This window comes from Cuculus canorus, chromosome Z, assembly GCF_017976375.1.
Source record: "Cuculus canorus isolate bCucCan1 chromosome Z, bCucCan1.pri, whole genome shotgun sequence".
Classification (NCBI taxonomy): domain Eukaryota; kingdom Metazoa; phylum Chordata; class Aves; order Cuculiformes; family Cuculidae; genus Cuculus; species Cuculus canorus.
Window position 1 is genome coordinate 28,170,441 of NC_071441.1, and position 17,792 is coordinate 28,188,232.

A 17,792-nucleotide genomic window follows, 5' to 3' on the forward strand; every position below is an offset into this window, starting at 1 on the left:
ACAAACAGAAAGAAAATTCCACTGCAACCAAACTCCATTCATCAGACAGACCTGTTGTAGTGTATTTCTGTGCCAGCTATGAAAGAAACTTGCTAGCATAGCTGAATATACCACAAAGATGATCAGAGCACTGGAGCACCTCTGCTATGAGGACAGACTGAGAGAGTGGGGGTTGTTCAGCCAGGAGAAGAGAAGTCTTTTGGGACACCTTACTGTGGCCATCCAGTACCTGAAGGTGGCCAACAAGAAAGATGGGGAGGGACTTTTTACAAGGGGATGTAGTGATAGGACAAGGGGGAATGGCTTTAAATTGGAGAGGGGAAGATTTAGACTAGACATTAGGAATAAACTCTTCATGATGAGAGTGGTGGGGCACTGGCACAGGTTGCCCAGGGAAGTTGTGGATGTCCCCTCCATGGAAGCATCCAAGACCAAGTTGGATGGGGCCTTGAGCAGCCTGGTCTGGTAAGAGGTATCCCTGCCCATGGCAGGGGGCTAGAACTCAATGATCTCTAAGGTTCCTTCAAACTCAAACCAACCTATGATTCTATGACTAAAACAATGAGGCTTAATAAAATCCTGGTCAAAATGACTCAAATGTTCATTATGACATTTAAAAACAGCAGTGATTTGGTAACCTCAGAAGATTCTCAGATATTGAGAACAATCTTTGCTATGGAAAGATGGATTTAATGGATAATGAACTGGTTGGATGTCTGCGTCCAAAGAGTTACAGTCAGCAAGCAGTTCAATGTCCAAATAATCAGTAATAAGTAGTGTCCCTCAAGGATCTGAACAGAGACCAATACTGTTTAATATCTTTGTCAATGACACAGACAGTGAGATTGCATACACCTTCAGCAAGTTTGCAGATGACACCAAGGTCAGTGGTGTAACTGATTTTCTAGAGGGAGGGGATGTCATGCAGAGAGACCTTAACAGGTTTGAAAAGAGAAGCCATGCAAACTTCATAAAGTTCAACAGGTCCAAGTGCAAGGTCCTGCACCGTCGCTGGGGCAACCCCCAGTACTGGTACAGACTAGGGGATGAGTGGATTGAGAGCAGCCCTGCAGAGAATGATGTCAGGGTACTGGCAGATGTAAAACTGGATATGAGCCAGCAACATGCACTTACAGCTCAGAAAGCCCCTCAACTCTGCTCTCAAGAGACCCCACTTAGAATACCACATGCAGCTCCGGGATCAAGGGCCACAAAAATGATCCGAGGGCTTGAACATCTCAGGTGTTGGGGTTACTCTGCCTGGAGAAAAGCAAGCTCTGGCGAGACTTTACTATGGCTTTACAATATTCAAAGGGGGCTTCTAAGAAAGATAGAGATGGACCTATCCATAGATAGAGATGGATAGAGATAGAGAACAAGAGTCTGGAGCTGAACAACCCATCTCATGCTCATTTCTTACAGTTACTGGAGTTGTCACAGAAGAGGTCCATCCTCCCTGACAGACTACTGCTCTTTGCCTATGCGTGCTTGCAGACATCTTGCTGACACCAGGCTGCATTATCAGCTACAGAAGACAGGAAGCAGAAGCAGTTGGCATAGGGATTCAGTACTTAATGATTTTTATAATTCTTCTTACTTTCTTGGAAAATTTTAACATTCATTGTTTGGCAATTCACCTACATAAAATGTTGGAAGAGCTAAAGAGGTTGAAAAGCAGAGCCCCGACTCTAGGTTAAGTAAAAAATTGGTGCATATCAATTCCTATTTGACCTGAACTCCTTCTTCAGCCTCCTTCCCTCAGTAGATTTACTGTAGTGTAGCTATCTAATATCTTCATTAAGTCAGTCACTCTCTGTTGCTCTAGACTCTCACCCAAATCCTTGCAGGTCTTTATTTCTTGTAGCCTTCAGGTAGGTCAGTGGATAACAGTGACCGCAGGAGCACTAACGGAAACCCTGCAGAAGATTTCTCATGCACTTCATGCAGTCTCCTCAGCAACGTGTCAGTAGAGTCACCAGCAAAATGTACAGGCTTGCTGTGCAGGCAAAGCCTGCAAACATACCTCTCTCAAAATGATCTTATAGGCTGCCTTCTTCCATTAACTTAGAGCAACGCATCAGCATGAGGACCCTACAGACACAATAGTGGTTGTATACATGCTACACAAACTAGGATGGCACAATAACTAAATTAGAAAAGGCCTGAAGAGGGAGGTTCAGCTAGTGCAGATGTCCACCAGACAATTCCATTTTACAGCAAGTTTCAGATTTTCTTCTCTTTCCACAAAATCACTTGAATATTTTCAAATCATGGACTTACACAGAAACTTCTAGTGCTCTGGGTTTCAGCTGCAGTTCTTCCTTCCTCTCTCTCTTGAGTAGCAAACAGAGATACTCAAGCTGACAAGCGGGTGCCACATACAATCTTGCAGTAAGTGGCTAGGTTACTTCTCTGAATAATAGTGGACTAAGTTGCAGGTTGACTAAGCATGTAGCAGTGCATTCCCTTCTAAATGCATAAACAACAGAAAACACAAAATGGTCTATCAAAAAGAAACAGCACAAAAGCTAGACAACTCTGGAAAAGCTAACTAACAAAAAAAGATCTAGCTGACCTGGCACAGGAAAAGACTCTTGGACTCCTCAGTAAGGGGCAATTGATCAGGTAACTCTATTTTTAGCTTTAACACCCACCAGCTGTGAAGTCTACTTCGAATTCATAAGTGCATTTTCATAAAAAAAACCCCACCAATCACAGCATTTTATTTTTTACCTACATGTGGTGGTACAAGCCTCACATACCACTCATATTACTTCCATATATGACAACTCCACTGTACAAACTTCTCTCTTCTTTTTCAAACAAACTACAGTTACTGCCTTAATATTACTCACCAGTTTGACATTCAGTTTAAAACAAGCACTAGAAGTAGCTATCTTTAGAAAACAATCTGGTACTGGTATAAATCCTCTCCTGTTTCCACTTAGGCATACAAGAATATTCTTGGCTAGGAAAGAAATCCCTCTGCCTTATAAGAATTAAAATTCAAAGCAAAGACTATATAGGAACTAGTAGAGATTCATGTCTTTGAATTCCTCCTCCTTGTTAATGAACTTCAACTAATCTTACACAGAGCAACAGCTCAGATTAGCACTGCCTATCGATATATGTATGTATATTTAAAATGTGGCAAGTCATCCCTCTTGAAATGCTAAAGCAACAGCTTAAAATAAAGCATTCATATGCTACATGTAAATTTTCAAAGGCATACCATACATGAAGATGTTAATAACTGGTTTACCGCCCATAAGTAGTGTGAAGCTGAATATGGAGATGCAGCTGTTAAGCAAACCAGTATACTGACACAGACTTGTAAACATACTTTATTCCTCACACTGACAGACTCTATAATTGTTTGTGCCCTAGGCTTTATCACGTCCCCAAAGCACATCTCTAAAGGGAAAAAAATCAAGTAAATCTGCTTTCCTTAAAGACATTTATTGTTGCTACATTGGGTACACTTTAAAAATCCAAGTACCAGTTTTCATCTGCGTATGCATATGTACTCCAGCACTCAAGGCAGCCTTTACCTCCCTTTACAAGGACTTATGAATTTAAAGAACCACAGATTAGTTTACACTTAGGAAAACCATAACCATTCATCTTCTGATTACCATGAGGGTTCCAAATTTATTCACAGCTATAGGAGTATACGACTGCTCAAGCTATGGCTCAAAGCCTGAGTGGTACTAAAAGCTCCCCATTACGTTGCTGCCTGTATCGAGTAAATTTTCTACTGAAATCTTAAGGATGGCACCAAACTATGGGGCTTTAAAAAAGAAAATGACTCAGCGTAGCGTAGGGGCAAGATATAAAACCAGTGGCATTATCCCAGCTCTTCTATAGATTCCCACTGTTGTTCTGCCATAACCCTATAGGATAGATATCTCCTGACACTTGGGTATTGAGATATGATTTTCCTGGGATAAGATTAGTAAGTCTCAACCTTTTGCACAGGAAGATGGTATAGCATGGCTTGACACATGGAAATGTGTCTCTAAGTCTCCTCTCATCTGGTTCCAACCACTATTTAGAGCTTCAAACTTCAAGCTGTGTACCTGCTGCAAGTGTGTATCTGATTAAGGCAGGAAATACACTTCTTTACGCTAGGCACCTAGCACATGAGGGAAGGAGAGAAGAAGAGATTTGCTACAAACAGACAACAGTAATAAATACTGATAATGAATGTCAAGTCAGCTTGGGGATACATGGTATGGGAAACCTAAGCCCTCTATTTCCCAAACAGACGCAAGGCATACAGCACAAACATCTACATCTGCTTTGTTAATTGCCTGAACCTATTCTGATAAGCTGAGAGCAACCCAGAGCCTATGTTCATTCACTCACCAGCCTCCCTGCTGACTCCACTAAACAATTACTGTCGACTCTGTCATATGGCCTTAAATGAACTCAACTCACTTCGGCAAACAGCTGTGAGATGGAACTTTCAGTCAAGGAAGTTCATTTGCTGAATGATCTGCTAAGAGTGATTAGATGGAACAGAACTATTTTGCTAAAGTATAAAAAGCGTAAAACAGCACACAACAAAGAAAAAAAGCCTTCAACAGGTATGAAATTATGAAGAATAGTTCCTTCTGCAAAATGCACCAAGGTGCACCTATGTCTTAGCTTATCTGTTTCCTATGAAATCTTGCAGCCATGAGCATTTGAAAACCTTAGCAACACGATAATCAAGCCCCCAAAATACCAGTAAGGAACAAGTCCTCCATATCCTGCTAACAACAATTAAGAGATCCTTTACATACCAGGAGACCTACAACAAAATCTCATTTCTTCTTTTGAATGAGGATGCAGAGATTTAATATACACATAAAAAGGACTCCGACATATGCAAGTACATGTGACTATTCTGTTTAATTCTTACCTTAAAAAGTAACAGAAACTATCTTCTCTTTCATTGTGGGTGGAGACCTCTCTGAAAGACCACTGCAGTAGGACTTTTCTTAGTTTTCTGTCAAAAATGTTAAGATACTGTAGAATCACAGAATGCTGAGGTAGGAAGGGACCTCTAGAGGTCATCTGGTCCAAATACCCTTGCTCATGCCCAGATGGCTTTGGCCTATCTTCAAGGATGGAGACTCCATCACCTTCCAGCCACCCCCACAGTGAAAAAAGTGTTTCCTGACATGCAGAGGGAACATCCTGTGTTTCAGGTTGTGCCCACTGCCTGTGCCATAGTGTTCCATCACTGGGTACTGCTTAAAAGAGCTTAGCTCCATCTTCTTTATTCTCCCTTCAGGTATTCATATTTATTTATATAAGATCCTCAATATGTGTATGAACCTACGCAAACCAATAGATTTCTGAGCACAGAAAGCATATCAGAGGCAGATCAAAAAATCCAGATGCTATCCAAAATTTTGTGGGTGAGATGCTATTATACCCAGTCATAGCAATAAAGCTGTGCCATTGAAAATGTAACAACATCCGAAACAGTAAGGAATAAAGCCAGGGAAAAGTCAAGATCTTTACTTGTAACTCCCTAAGAAAGTCAGTGTTATTGATTTCCAAAGAAAATACTCCACAAACCGAATTATCATCACTTTGCAAAAAAAATATAAGGAAGAAAAATTAAGGCAGAACTCATGGGTTTTAGCTCTGAAAGTCTCAGACATGTTCACCCTCATGAAGGCAGGACTACTGACTCCTGGGGGATTTAGTGGAATGTTTCAATAGCCACATGGACACATGAAAGTATTTATTGCCCACTCAGCCTTCCCACACTATTTCTCAAACACTTCTTCCCTGTAGCCCATACAATGAAGAGTCTGTGTTTTCCCTGTGATAGCACTTGGACTTACAGCTCCCTTCCACCCTGCTATTCTTAACTTACGCCCAGAAGAATGGATGACTTTTCTGCAACATAGCAGAAAGTAATTGGGCCACTTCAGTTTACCACAGTCCCCCAAAAACATGGAATGTGCTCCCAAAAGACCCTCCAGCATTCACAAGTCTTGCAGTACACATGAAGACTTTAACTTCGAAGTAACTTTGGCTTACAGCTACTTACATGAATATGGGGCTAGCCTAGATTCTTATAGCCAGGCACCAATTTCATCATCTAACTAGAGTGAACAGACAGCTATAAAATACCAGTGATTAAAATACAGTTTGCATCCTTTCCATATGTCACCATTCCCTGTTCCTGACGGAGTAATCCTACCTGCTAACACTAGCCTTCTTCAATGGACACGTTCATGTAGTTACCTAAAGACAAAAAATCATGTTCCAGGCTGGCAGAAACATGGCTCAGCGAATTTAAAATGGGCCTATGAAAGTAAACATGTTTTGATTGCAAGATTTACAAATGAATCAGGTAGTAACACTGAACAATTTAGCTTACTCATCTGTACATTAGCTGAGGGTTTCTACCACAAATAAAAAGTGAAGCAATTAGAGCTTTATTGAAGAAACATGTTTACATAATTAATTTAAACTCTGCTCCTGCATACAGTACACTAAATTGTGATCTTTATTATTCACAGAGCAGGCAGGATTGCCTGGCTTCCTTACCTTCCAGCTACGGTTTTTTTGCTCCAAAGCTGAATGCAATAGCATTTCCCTGGACACACACAAACCTGCTTTGACCTTTGTTCGACATGAGTACTAGACAAGGCAACAGTCTTCTAGCACTGGTTAACTGTTGTGATGTAATGCCAAAAATCCAAGAATCTGAAAGATGGAGAATGACTTCCTTTGATAACTGTGCACGTTACTATGGTTTTAGGTACAATAGCTGCAATCTCCCCCTCACTTTCTGCAGCTCTTCCTCCATTTTTAATATGCAATATATTTTGTGGCCTGGCAAATTGAAGAAACATCATCAAGTCACAACAGAGTCTCTTTAAGGATTTTAATGATTCACTATTAAAAACCGTGAAGACGCTGTTTCCTAAAAGACTTTTGCTGATACTTCAAATAGAAATCTAATTACTGTGATTCATGGATAGGATTCACACGAGGACTCGCAAGGCTGTCAGAACAGAGCAAAGCATGAGTAACATGCAATTCCTACCTTATCAGAAAATACATCTATTTAAAACAACATTCAAATCACAGCTACTTAATTACTCAGACTACTTAAGCTGTATAACATGCTGGTCTTGAGCCATGCTTGTCAAAAGAAATTCTGTTGGAGGAATTGCCATACAGCATACAAGAAACACTGTTAATCAAAGATCCTTTTTAAAGTGGCAGGCACTATACTGTTAGGTAAAATTTTAGGAATCTTTCACTTGATTATCATATGAACAAGGATTATAACAACCAGACACGAATCTTTGGCTGCCTAGAACCCCAGAGAAGGACAGGGCAAAAGATGCTTACTCTTTTAAATAGCAATAACAAAATATGCTCAAATCATATAGCAGCTTCTAAGCAACCAAAGCATTATATGAAGTTATATGGATGACTATGCTGGTGTTTTCTGTGGTCTTCTGTTGCATTACTGTTACAAAGTAATATTAAAAGACTAAAAAATCATGGAATCATAGAATCACTAGGTTGGAAAAGACCTCATAAATCGAGTCTCAGCATTCCTATATGCCACTAAACCATGCCCCTGAGCACCTCGTCTACTTGTCTTTTAAACACCTTCAAGGGATGGTGACTCAACCACTTCCCTGGGCAGCCTCTGCCAGTGCCTGATGACCCTTTCTGTGAAATGAAGGATTCAAGGAAAATAACTCTTCTTTTTTTTTTTTTACTATTTTTTTTTTCCAGAGGTAACAGTACTAGGCTTGACCCCATTTGACAAGCTTAACCAGCCAACTAATTATAGCATTTCCTGTGCTCCTCTTGCACAAGGTGGCTGGGGGTGGAAAAACTCCTTAGGTAACATAAAATGGGAGAACTGCAAAAAAAAGGAACACAAGGCAACTATTTGTAACTGGATTTGGCTTATTTTTTTCAATTAGCTTTCAAAGATTTCCACCAGATAGTATCCTATAGCAGATGACTATTAGGGCATCTTTAGGTTGATCCTATTACAACTCTGAACAGTGTGTACCCTATGCAAGGTGAACACGTAAGCTCAATAAAAACTTACAACAAGAAATATTTCTGAAATGTCTATGGTCACACCAGGACCAGTGTAAACTTATTTTTCCTCATTAAATTCTTGACCCATATTCACTCCAAATTTTATACTGAAAATTAACAGTGCTGAAAATAACTTCCTTTCCCTCCAAAAATTGAACTGGCAAATGACTGGATCTCCTCTTAATTTTCAACATGATTACATATGTAGTATAATGATATCAATGACCACAAAGTAATTTATACTGCCTTCCAGCAGTTTTACTGATATAAAAACTCATGCCATGCAGGCACCCTGAAAATCTTAAAAAGACATTTTAGTTCGGTTAGTTTAAAAGTCTCTCATTTTTTTCAGAAATTGAAAATATTTCTAGCTCTTTTCAGCAAGCAAATTTGCATGTTTGTACTTACATTTCAGCAAACTTCAACAATATTTGCAAGGTATGTATCCATCCTGTTTATAATAGAAGCTGAAAATATATTATTTAACTTCCTATTAATGTAGAACATAACAGCACAAAACTAGACTGATTTCCTAAACTTGAGCCCTATCCATCTCCATCAGAGCCAGCCACAGCACCTGTGGTTTTAGACGGCCAGCTAAATCACTTATCTCTCTCCACAACTTAAGAAGCTTATTGCTTTCTACAACTACCTGAAAGGAGATTGTGGCAAGGCAGCTGTTGGTCTCTTCTCCCAAGTAACAAGTGACAAGGCAAGAGAAAACAGCCTCAAGTTGCACCAGGGGAGGTGTAGACTAAATATTAGGGAAAATTTCTTCACCAAAAGAGTTGTCAAGCATTGGAACAGAACGCTGATGAAAGTGGCTGAGTCACCCTCCCTGGAGGTATTCAAAAGTCATGCATACGTGGTGCTTAGGTACATGATGATTCTGAGATTCCATGGAACTGTACCTCAACCTCCACCATTCGGCCGAGACAAGCCCAGATCCCTGCAGTCTTTCAGGCAAACTCTGGGTATAGTCACCTTGCCTGCATGTGCAAGCTGCACTGGCGTGACCATAATCTCTCAGGTAGGCTGTGTAATCAAGATGCGCAGTTGTATTATACATTAAAGCTCGCCCCGGTTTTTCAAATGAGCTGAAGGCTCTACGTGAGTGGCTCCTACACAAATACACTTTTAATGTAGACATGCAGCATTTTGACTTGTGAAGCTGCAATATAAATTTTAGCAAGTGTGGTTTACTGTGCTGTATCAGTAGCAGAGATCATACAAGATGTTCCACCTTACTAATGAGTAACAAACTTTGTTACCTGGAGGAAATTAATTTTTCTCTAGGGTTATAAGCAAGTTATTTGTTTGACTGAGGTGATTTGGCCTTCATCACCACTCACAAGCACTCTTTTGCCTCCCTACAGTTAATGTTTTTTTCAGTTTCAAGTAGCAAATTATCTATTTTCAGTTGTTTTCATGCAAAACAAAGACCAGGCTATGGTCAGGAGGTGCAGGTATATTCAGTAAACATGAATTTGACAACAGCTGTCCGCTCTCTCTTGTGGCTAGCCTCCACAGCTAATGTAGAATGCACTAAAATAGCTTGTTGACTCTGTAAGCACTGAATCACTAACAGCTGTATGTGAAAATGTTACTATCCTGTGGAGAAGGAGGAATGCTTTGAGACTCATCTCTCACACAGTGACTCACTGATAACAATTTAGGATTCTTTTGTTCTCATGCTGCAAATGGAAAGCAATCACAACAGCTGCTCCTCCATGAATATAATGTGCTCTTGGCCATCTTTTTTTGCAGAAAACCTGCCTCTGCAAATGAGGAAAAATATTCTAATAACTATAATTTGAGCATAGTTCAATAAAAATGCTAATGCCCAGAAGCACAGGACAGATGTTATACCTGGGCAAGAAAAATACTAGATTTCCTGCTGGTATTAGCAAGACAGAGGATAGACTGGAGCAAGGCTGAACGCTACTCACACATGGTACTGTTTAACTGCTGTAGACAAACTGAAAAAGCAAGCAGCAAGAAGAAATTAGTTGCTAACACAAGAGTAGTGGCTGAGCAGTCAAAGTGGAGTGTGTAGGACTAACAGCTCCAGAGGTGAAGGAGAAACAAGAACATGAGGGTTGAAGTGTACCAGAAGCATCTGAAAGTCAGCCTTTTTTTTTTTTTTCTTTCCTTGGGAGCAACTAGGAAGGACAGTCGGCACTCCAAAGAGAATTATTTTGGCCAGGAAGACAAAAACTTTAGTTATCAGGTCAAGGCAAAACAGATCATGTGCCAGTTCTATTGGCTTATCCACTCCATCAAGTGGCATTCGGGGCAGACACGCCAAGGCTACAAGTTTGGGAAACCCAAACCATTAAGCTCCCATGGCAGGTTGTATTTATAAGCTGAAAACCTTGCTAGCGTGAGTGCATGTGGTATGCTAGCCTCGTTCTGCTGCAGACAGGTACAAGCTGGAGAACTGCCCTCTGCTTTGTTGCCAATTACACATTTATCAGGAACATGTGAGCCCACTTGTTTCATCTTGGAGTTGTACAAAGCCAGTGATGTTACATCTTTCCTACATTTTAAAACTGCTTATTTTCCTATGCTGCAGATAAACGGAAAGAAAACAGACTACAAACGTGCCCATCTATCTACCAGGAGGTTTGTGACTGAGCATGACACAGCATGCATCAGATAAGAACTGTGTTTTCTGTGCAAAAAAATCCAGGATCACCAAGATTACCTGTTTCGTTACTCTGCATATTACAACCAAATGATGTGATTCAAGATGAGTGAGCTTAGGTCAAAGGAGTTTAGTTTTAAGTCATATGGCATAGCTGTAAATGCAAGCTATTTAACTGGTATGCAGGCCATGTTTAGATTTTAGATTCCTTAAAGCTGCTGCTCTCATGCCTGACTTATCTGATGCCCTGGGATGGTTGTCCTGTCTCTTGACATTATTTTCCATCTTAAAACCATTTTAAAATGCAACTCAAAGATAAGGATGTCACAAAAGGCAAACCTCATTTTTCTTACACTGTTAGTAATGTTGCTTGCTCACTTGCCTACCATAAACTGTTACTCGAAGGATGCCCACTTGACTGTATCACAGAAACAGAGTCATGGAGTAATGCAGCAAAAAGTAGGTACATTTTATGGAGAAGAATATCAGGCCATTTTATACATACATTATGATTTATTAGTCCTGAATGAAATCTTTTCCTTTTTAAGGATGTATGTCCTTTGGAATACTGAAGAAAGACAAAACGTTATTTAAAAAAACTCTCTGAAATGCATGCTATTCAAATACATACTTGAAGACATGAGATTTGAATTCATACAAATAATTTTAGAAGGATAGCAATACACACAAAATATGCATTTAAAGCTGCCAATGATCACATGAAAGCCGGATGTATACAGCAGTATCAACAACCAGTTATAGCTTTTGCAGTCCAGTGCCACACAGCTCACTGACATGGAAAGTTGCTTGACAACACTCCACAGAGGAGTAAAGGTGATGGGTACAAAGGCAATCGGTACAAAACCCGTTGCTGCTATTACTAAAATAGCTCCAAGTCCAGTGTAGTTGGTAGTGCATGGGCACATTTAACAATGGTTGCTTGATTTTTGTAACACATTGCTAATATAAACAAACTGTCTTACCTATAGCTTGCAGAGTTAATAGACAAATTTCTTATCTAATGCTTAAATCCAGACAAATAGATGCAGCACAGCAAACTCCATTAGTGCAAATTTGAGCTGACAGCCCAAGCATTACTTCTAGCTCTATTAAAAATGTCTCCGCTAAAATCAAGTGAGATTGAGAGCAAAACATACCCACAAACACAGACACACAAAATGCTGTACAGCACTCTTGGCAAGAATGTAAACATGGTCCAGAATCACAGAAAAGATGTGCCATAGTTACTATGTCTAATAAAATTTAATCGATAATAATGCTATGAGCAGAATGTTCTTATAGTCAGGTTAGGGCTGGGTCTGTGCTGGACTGGGCTGGGAGGAAAGCAAAAAATGCCAAAATCCAACCCTGCAGAATGGCTGCAGCTGACTTAGGGCTGTGTTTCCTACTCACGTTTCAGGTGGGTCTACATGCATTTACTTATTACTCTACTCACTATTACTGCCTATGACATACAGAACCTTCCTTTGTTTTAAGGTATGAAGAAAGAAAGTAATCTTCCACTTGCTGAAGGAGATCGTAACATTTAAAAAGCATATGTCCTCTGAAATAAATGCTCATTTTGGTTAAACAAAATCTCAATAAATTTGATTAAATCCTATCATACAAAAGTAACCAGGTCTTTCCCTTGCAACACACATGCGGCAAACATAAAAGTAAATTCCTGTGGAACCTGGCCACTATGCATCTGCAAAGCTCTATGCTCCACTATAACTCATGCTAAATATACCTGTGGGTTTTAATGGTAAGCAACATGGTATTCCAGCTCCTCCGCTACCTCTAAATGCCAGAGTGGTGATGAATATAGATCTACTTTCTTAATTTCTCATCCATTACATGTGTTCAGGAAGTTTGATCTTTGTCTTATGTTCCATACCTGGATTTTTTAAAATAAATTATCTGTTCAGAGGTATGAAGGATGCAAGAATACTTATGGGAGCATGCCTAAACCTCTGAGGTTAAAATGGACCATTGACACCTGGGCTTATGTGTACTAGAAAATTGCTTAATGCTTGCAGACCTTATCTACTTGCAGACCTTGGTCTACTGACCACACTCAAGTTCATAAGATTTCAGAACCAGGATTACATGATGATGGCCTCTTCCTGAGCAATAATATTACTGTGTTTCTTGTGCAGCTAGTATCCTACAAACACCCACGTAATGAAGCACAACACATTTGCATGGGATTTCCCAGCTTACACTGAAAACAGAACTGGCACATAAAACATGCTGCCTCAGGCATGATGCTATATTTACTCAGCTTGGGCCATGACCTCAGTTGGGTGTGCTTCTCAGTCAGTAGGTAGTAAGCTTGCAAGAAATTCATATCCTCAGCTGTTTCCCTATTTTACATTTTCCTTTGCATGGTTATTGGGTACTAAAAATCATTATAATTCTAAAATGCAAACACCGAGTTAGCAGAGAACTGACTCAAAAAGACAACAGTTAAAAAAAGCACCCTGATGTTTAGACTTGAAGGTCCTATTCTTCAATGTAGAGCCGTGTGAGAGAGCTTGTGGCTCACAGAGAGTTTCAGTGAAGCAGTAGTTTATGGGAGCGAAGGTCCAGTGGACAGATATTATGGTAAAACGTCTATTGTTTCTTGTATAGATGGTATTCTACGAGCACCCACTTCATTAAGGCCTGATTTGCTAATCTTGAGTAAAGCAGTAAAGACTGGAACAGCTATCCACTTCAGCACTCACTATTTTGTTTATTTTTTTCTTTTGCACTTGACTGAAACGGACAGTAAAATGCCAGTCAATTACAGGTGTCAAAACTTCAGCTGAAAAAAAAAAATCTTTAAAATTATACAAATGATAAAATTAAGCACACAAAAAATTTCTTATCTCAGAACTACCAGAATGCTCAAATAAAGCCAGAGACATTTTAAAAAGCAGGTGAATCTTAGAAGGCTAATGGTTTAAGTGGCAATGCTTAGCTGTTAACAAAAGCAAAATTTAGCCTGACACTTCTTTTCTGTGCCTGGCCCTTCAGAAGATACTGGCTTCCTGGCAACCAGGCAGAAAACTTTCAAGTATGGAGTGGAAATTTCTGGGCAGGATTTTAGTTATGTTTACATCATCTTGACAGTTTGGCACAGGACCACACAACTGAGAGATTTATAAGATGAAAGAACTTGCACTGCAAGTCAAATAATCCCTATAAAAGATTTGCTGTATACACTTCTATATTACAAATCATATCTTAAAATAATAAAACAATTTTGAAGTAATGCAAAGAGAAGTGGAACAATTCAAAGCTGAGTTGCCACTCCCATCCTTAACTTCCTCTGTTGTCCCAGTAAATTACCACATGGACATACACTGACCTGCAAATACCACGGCCCAGTGCTGCCAAAAGGAACATGGTTTAACCAGATGAGAGAGTAAAAGAGCATCTGAAAAAGACTGGTTTTGCACACCTGCTACATAGATTTGGATGAACTATTTTCAACTAGATGTAGTTAAGATTCTATGTATTTCTGAAGAGCCTAACGCACTGTGTGCCAAATGTTTGCATGGAACAATTTACTATGATTAAATAACAGACTGCAGAAAAAAAAAAGATGTTTATAATGGAAATGCTGACAGACCTGTGGCTATTAAGAGGGCTGGTATACCATATGTCCTCCCAGAGTATAACAGTTCAGTTATATATTGCTGAAAAACAAGATCTACAGTAACAGAAGCTGTGTAGCCAAGAGTATGCTTATGGTGACACAGAAAAATCAAACTATGACAACCAAAACGGTAGGCTGCTACTGATCCAATCTCTGATCAAATTTCCCCATTTCTTGAAGCACCGTAGCACGGATATGCAGAACATGATTTACACCCATTTCTGCAGATATTGCTCCCAGCATCTCACAGTCCCTCGAGGCTGAATCAATACAACTACCATGTGGTTCCCCATTAATCACAAGGAGGAACCGCAGCTGCCAGGACAGGCAGCTTAAGAGAGCGTAATGTAGAGGCATAGCTGGGAAAGCAAAAATGGTTACTAAATTTTCACTGTTATCTTAAAAAATGGAGTAAAATCTAAGTATATTTAAATAAAATTTAAAAAAGCAATTATTTTGATCACGACATCCGCACAGACTTTTCTAAGTCAGCATTCTCAATGTATTCTCAAACCCTAATGATTAATCTAAAAATTAGCAATTAAGGTGACTTACTCTGTCAGAACGGGGTACAAATCAGGAAAACATAAAGCGTCATTATCAACCAGGTAACAAGTGGAATGATAAAACTGGACCAGCCCGTTTTGATTGGAGCACTGTTGAGGGGCGATGAGGGGTGTCTATCTCTTTGTACCTGCACTCACATCTTCATTATCCTTGGCATCTGTTTTGGATCTTAAAAACTTTGGAAACACGGTCCCTTTTACTGTGTAAGCACAACTTTCACTTTATGAATGACACTGTGGCCAAAAAATAAGCAAACATAAACTATTTTATTACCCAGTTATAACCACGTTGTATTTACTTTTGTTTAGTCAGGTTGGTTTGTTCCTATTGATTCTGTCAAAAATGGGAGCCTACAGCAAAAAACTTACCAAGTAAGAGTTACAGTCGCATGGAAGCTCTGTAGAGTGACTGGATTTTGTTCTCCCTTGCAAGGGCAGTCTTAGTAAAGCCTACTACAAGTTATGGAAAGACTAGTGGTTGTCTTTTCCCTATTGAACTGCAGGTACCACAAGTGGAAAAGTCTTAAGTGAACCGGATGTAAAGATAAGTTGGGTAACGAGGATTATCCCCTGTGCTGAAAATGCAACTGCTTCTACGGAACTGAAAATATATTTAGAAAAAACAATAATGAAGCTTAATAAGAATTCGGTATGTTTTGGGGTTTTTTTCTAGGAAAAGGTCAGCAGACTTGACAAAAGACACCTCTTCCCTAGACAAACTGAGAGAAGGAGGAGGATACTAAGGCATCCTGCAGGAACCTGCACGGAGAGGGAGATCGAACGTCCGCGGCAGCGCCTGCAGAGCCGCTCGGGGCTCCGAGCCCCGAGGGGAACGAGTCCCGGGCCGGGGGCCGCAGGGGCCGGCGCGGCTCCTACCTTCGCCGTGCAGCGCCCAGGGCAGATGCGCGTAGTCCCACTGGTACCCGCAGGCGCTGTCCTCGAAGGCGCACGACCCCGGGGCGAGCGCGGCGGCCCCGGCGAGCCGCAGAGCTGCAAGGACAAAGCGATCTCGGTCACCGCCCGGCCGCCGCGGGGGCTGCGGGACGGGGACGGCGCCCGGCTTACCGTGCGCGGCGAGGAGGCAGAGCCGCAGCATCCTCGGAGCGGCGGCGGCGCTGAGCGCGGCCCCGGGGCGGGCGGTGGCTGCGGGCACCGGGGGAGGGGGGGGGGCGGCTGGTCCCTCCCCCGCGCGGTGAGAACGCGATCGATCGACTCCGAGGGGGGTCGACGGGTACCGCTGCAGGAGCCTGGCTCCGGCTGCTGTTCTCCTCCGACGGGGGGTCGTGTGCGTGATGGGTGAGGTGCCCGATCATCTGCAGAGGACAAAGCAGCTCCCGCCCCACCGGGACTCCTCTGCCACCAAAACCTGCCCTATCAGGGGGCCCCGGTGGGGTACCGACACTCTTTTAGGTAAGAAAGGTGCAGGAGCTGCTGGGGTGCTCCAACAGCTGTAGGATTACAGGATAACTCAGGAGGGGACTCAAGGATTATCTCCTCTCCAAGCCCTTCCCAAACAACAGCCAGCTCTGATCCCAGGGGCAAGTCTCCAAGTCCCTTGTATCACCAACCTAATGCTTTCTATGATGGGGTAACCGCAGCAGTGGACATGGGTAAACGAATGAATGTGATCTATCTGAACTTCTGTAAAGCCTTAGACATGATCCCGCACAACATCCTTCTCTCTAAATCGGAGAGAGATGGATTTGATGGGTGGACAAGAAACTGGTTGGATGGTCGTATTCAGAGAGCAGCAGTCAAAGGCTCGAAGTCCAGATGGAGATCGATGACAAGTGGTGTCCCTCAGGGGTCCATACTGGGACCAGTGCTGTTTAATACCTTCATCAATGATATTGACAGCGAGATCGAGTGCACCCTCAGCAAGTTTGCAGATGACACCAAGCAGTTGTCACCCCAGAAGGATGGGATGTCATCCAGAGGAACCTGGACAGACTGGAGAAGTGGGCCTGTGAGAACCTTACGAGGTTCAATAAGGCCAAGTGCAAGATCCTGCACCTGGGTTGGGGCAATCCCTGATTTCAGTACATGAAGGGGGATGACTTGCTTGAAAGCAGCCCTGCTGAGAAGGACTTGGGGGTGCTGGTTGCTGAGAAGCTCGACATGAGCTGGCAAGGTGCACTCGCAGCCCAGAACGCCAACTGTATCCCGGGCTGCATCAAAAGAAACGTGGCCGGCAGGCCGAGGGAGGTGATTTTGCCCCTCTGTTCCACTCTTGTGAAACTTCATCTGAAGTATTGCGTCCACTTCTGAAATCCTTAACATAAGAAGGATATGGGACTGTTGGAACAGGTCCAAAGAAGGGCTACGAGGATGATCCACAGGCTGGAGCACCTTCTATATGAGGAAAGGCTGAGAGAGTTGGGATTGTTCAGCCTGGAGAAGAGAAGGCTCCAAGGACATCTTACAGTGACCTTCCAGTACCTGAAAGAGGCTGCAAGAAAGCTGAGGAGGGACTGTTTACAAACACATGTAGTGATAGGACTAGGGGCAATGGATATAAACTGGAGAGGGGCAGATTTAGACAGACGTAAGGAAGAATTTCTTCACAATGAAGGTGGTGAGGCACTGGTACAGGTTGCCCAGGGAAGTTGTGGATGCCCCATCCCTGGAGGTGTTCCAGGCCAGGTTGGATCAGGCCTTGGGCAGCCTGATATAGTGGGAGGTGTCCCTGCTCATGGCAGGAGGGTTGGAATTAGATGATCTTTAAGGTCCTTTCCAACCCAAACCAATCTATTATTCTATGATCTCACACCAGCCTGTTCAGGGCCTTTTCCAGATGGGTCTTGATAACCTCCAAGGCTGGAGATGGTACAGCCCGTCTGGGCTCCAGCTC

The 17,792-nt window shown here is 41.8% G+C and overlaps 1 protein-coding gene across 2 annotated transcripts in view; it reads right to left on the reverse strand.

Moving 5' to 3' along the window:
- The window catches only part of MAMDC2 (MAM domain containing 2), a 61,838-nt gene extending 45,741 nt beyond the window's left edge, over window positions 1-16,097 (reverse strand). For both annotated transcript variants that reach the window (XM_054054213.1, XM_054054214.1), the window contains exons 1-2: window positions 16,007-16,097; window positions 15,818-15,931 (exon numbers count right to left, since the gene is read on the reverse strand). In XM_054054213.1, coding sequence (XP_053910188.1) covers window positions 15,818-15,931; window positions 16,007-16,037 — 145 coding nt within the window. In that variant the 5' untranslated portion in view covers window positions 16,038-16,097. The remainder of the gene's footprint in view (window positions 1-15,817; window positions 15,932-16,006) is intronic.
- Between the last annotated feature and the right edge of the window lie 1,695 nt (window positions 16,098-17,792).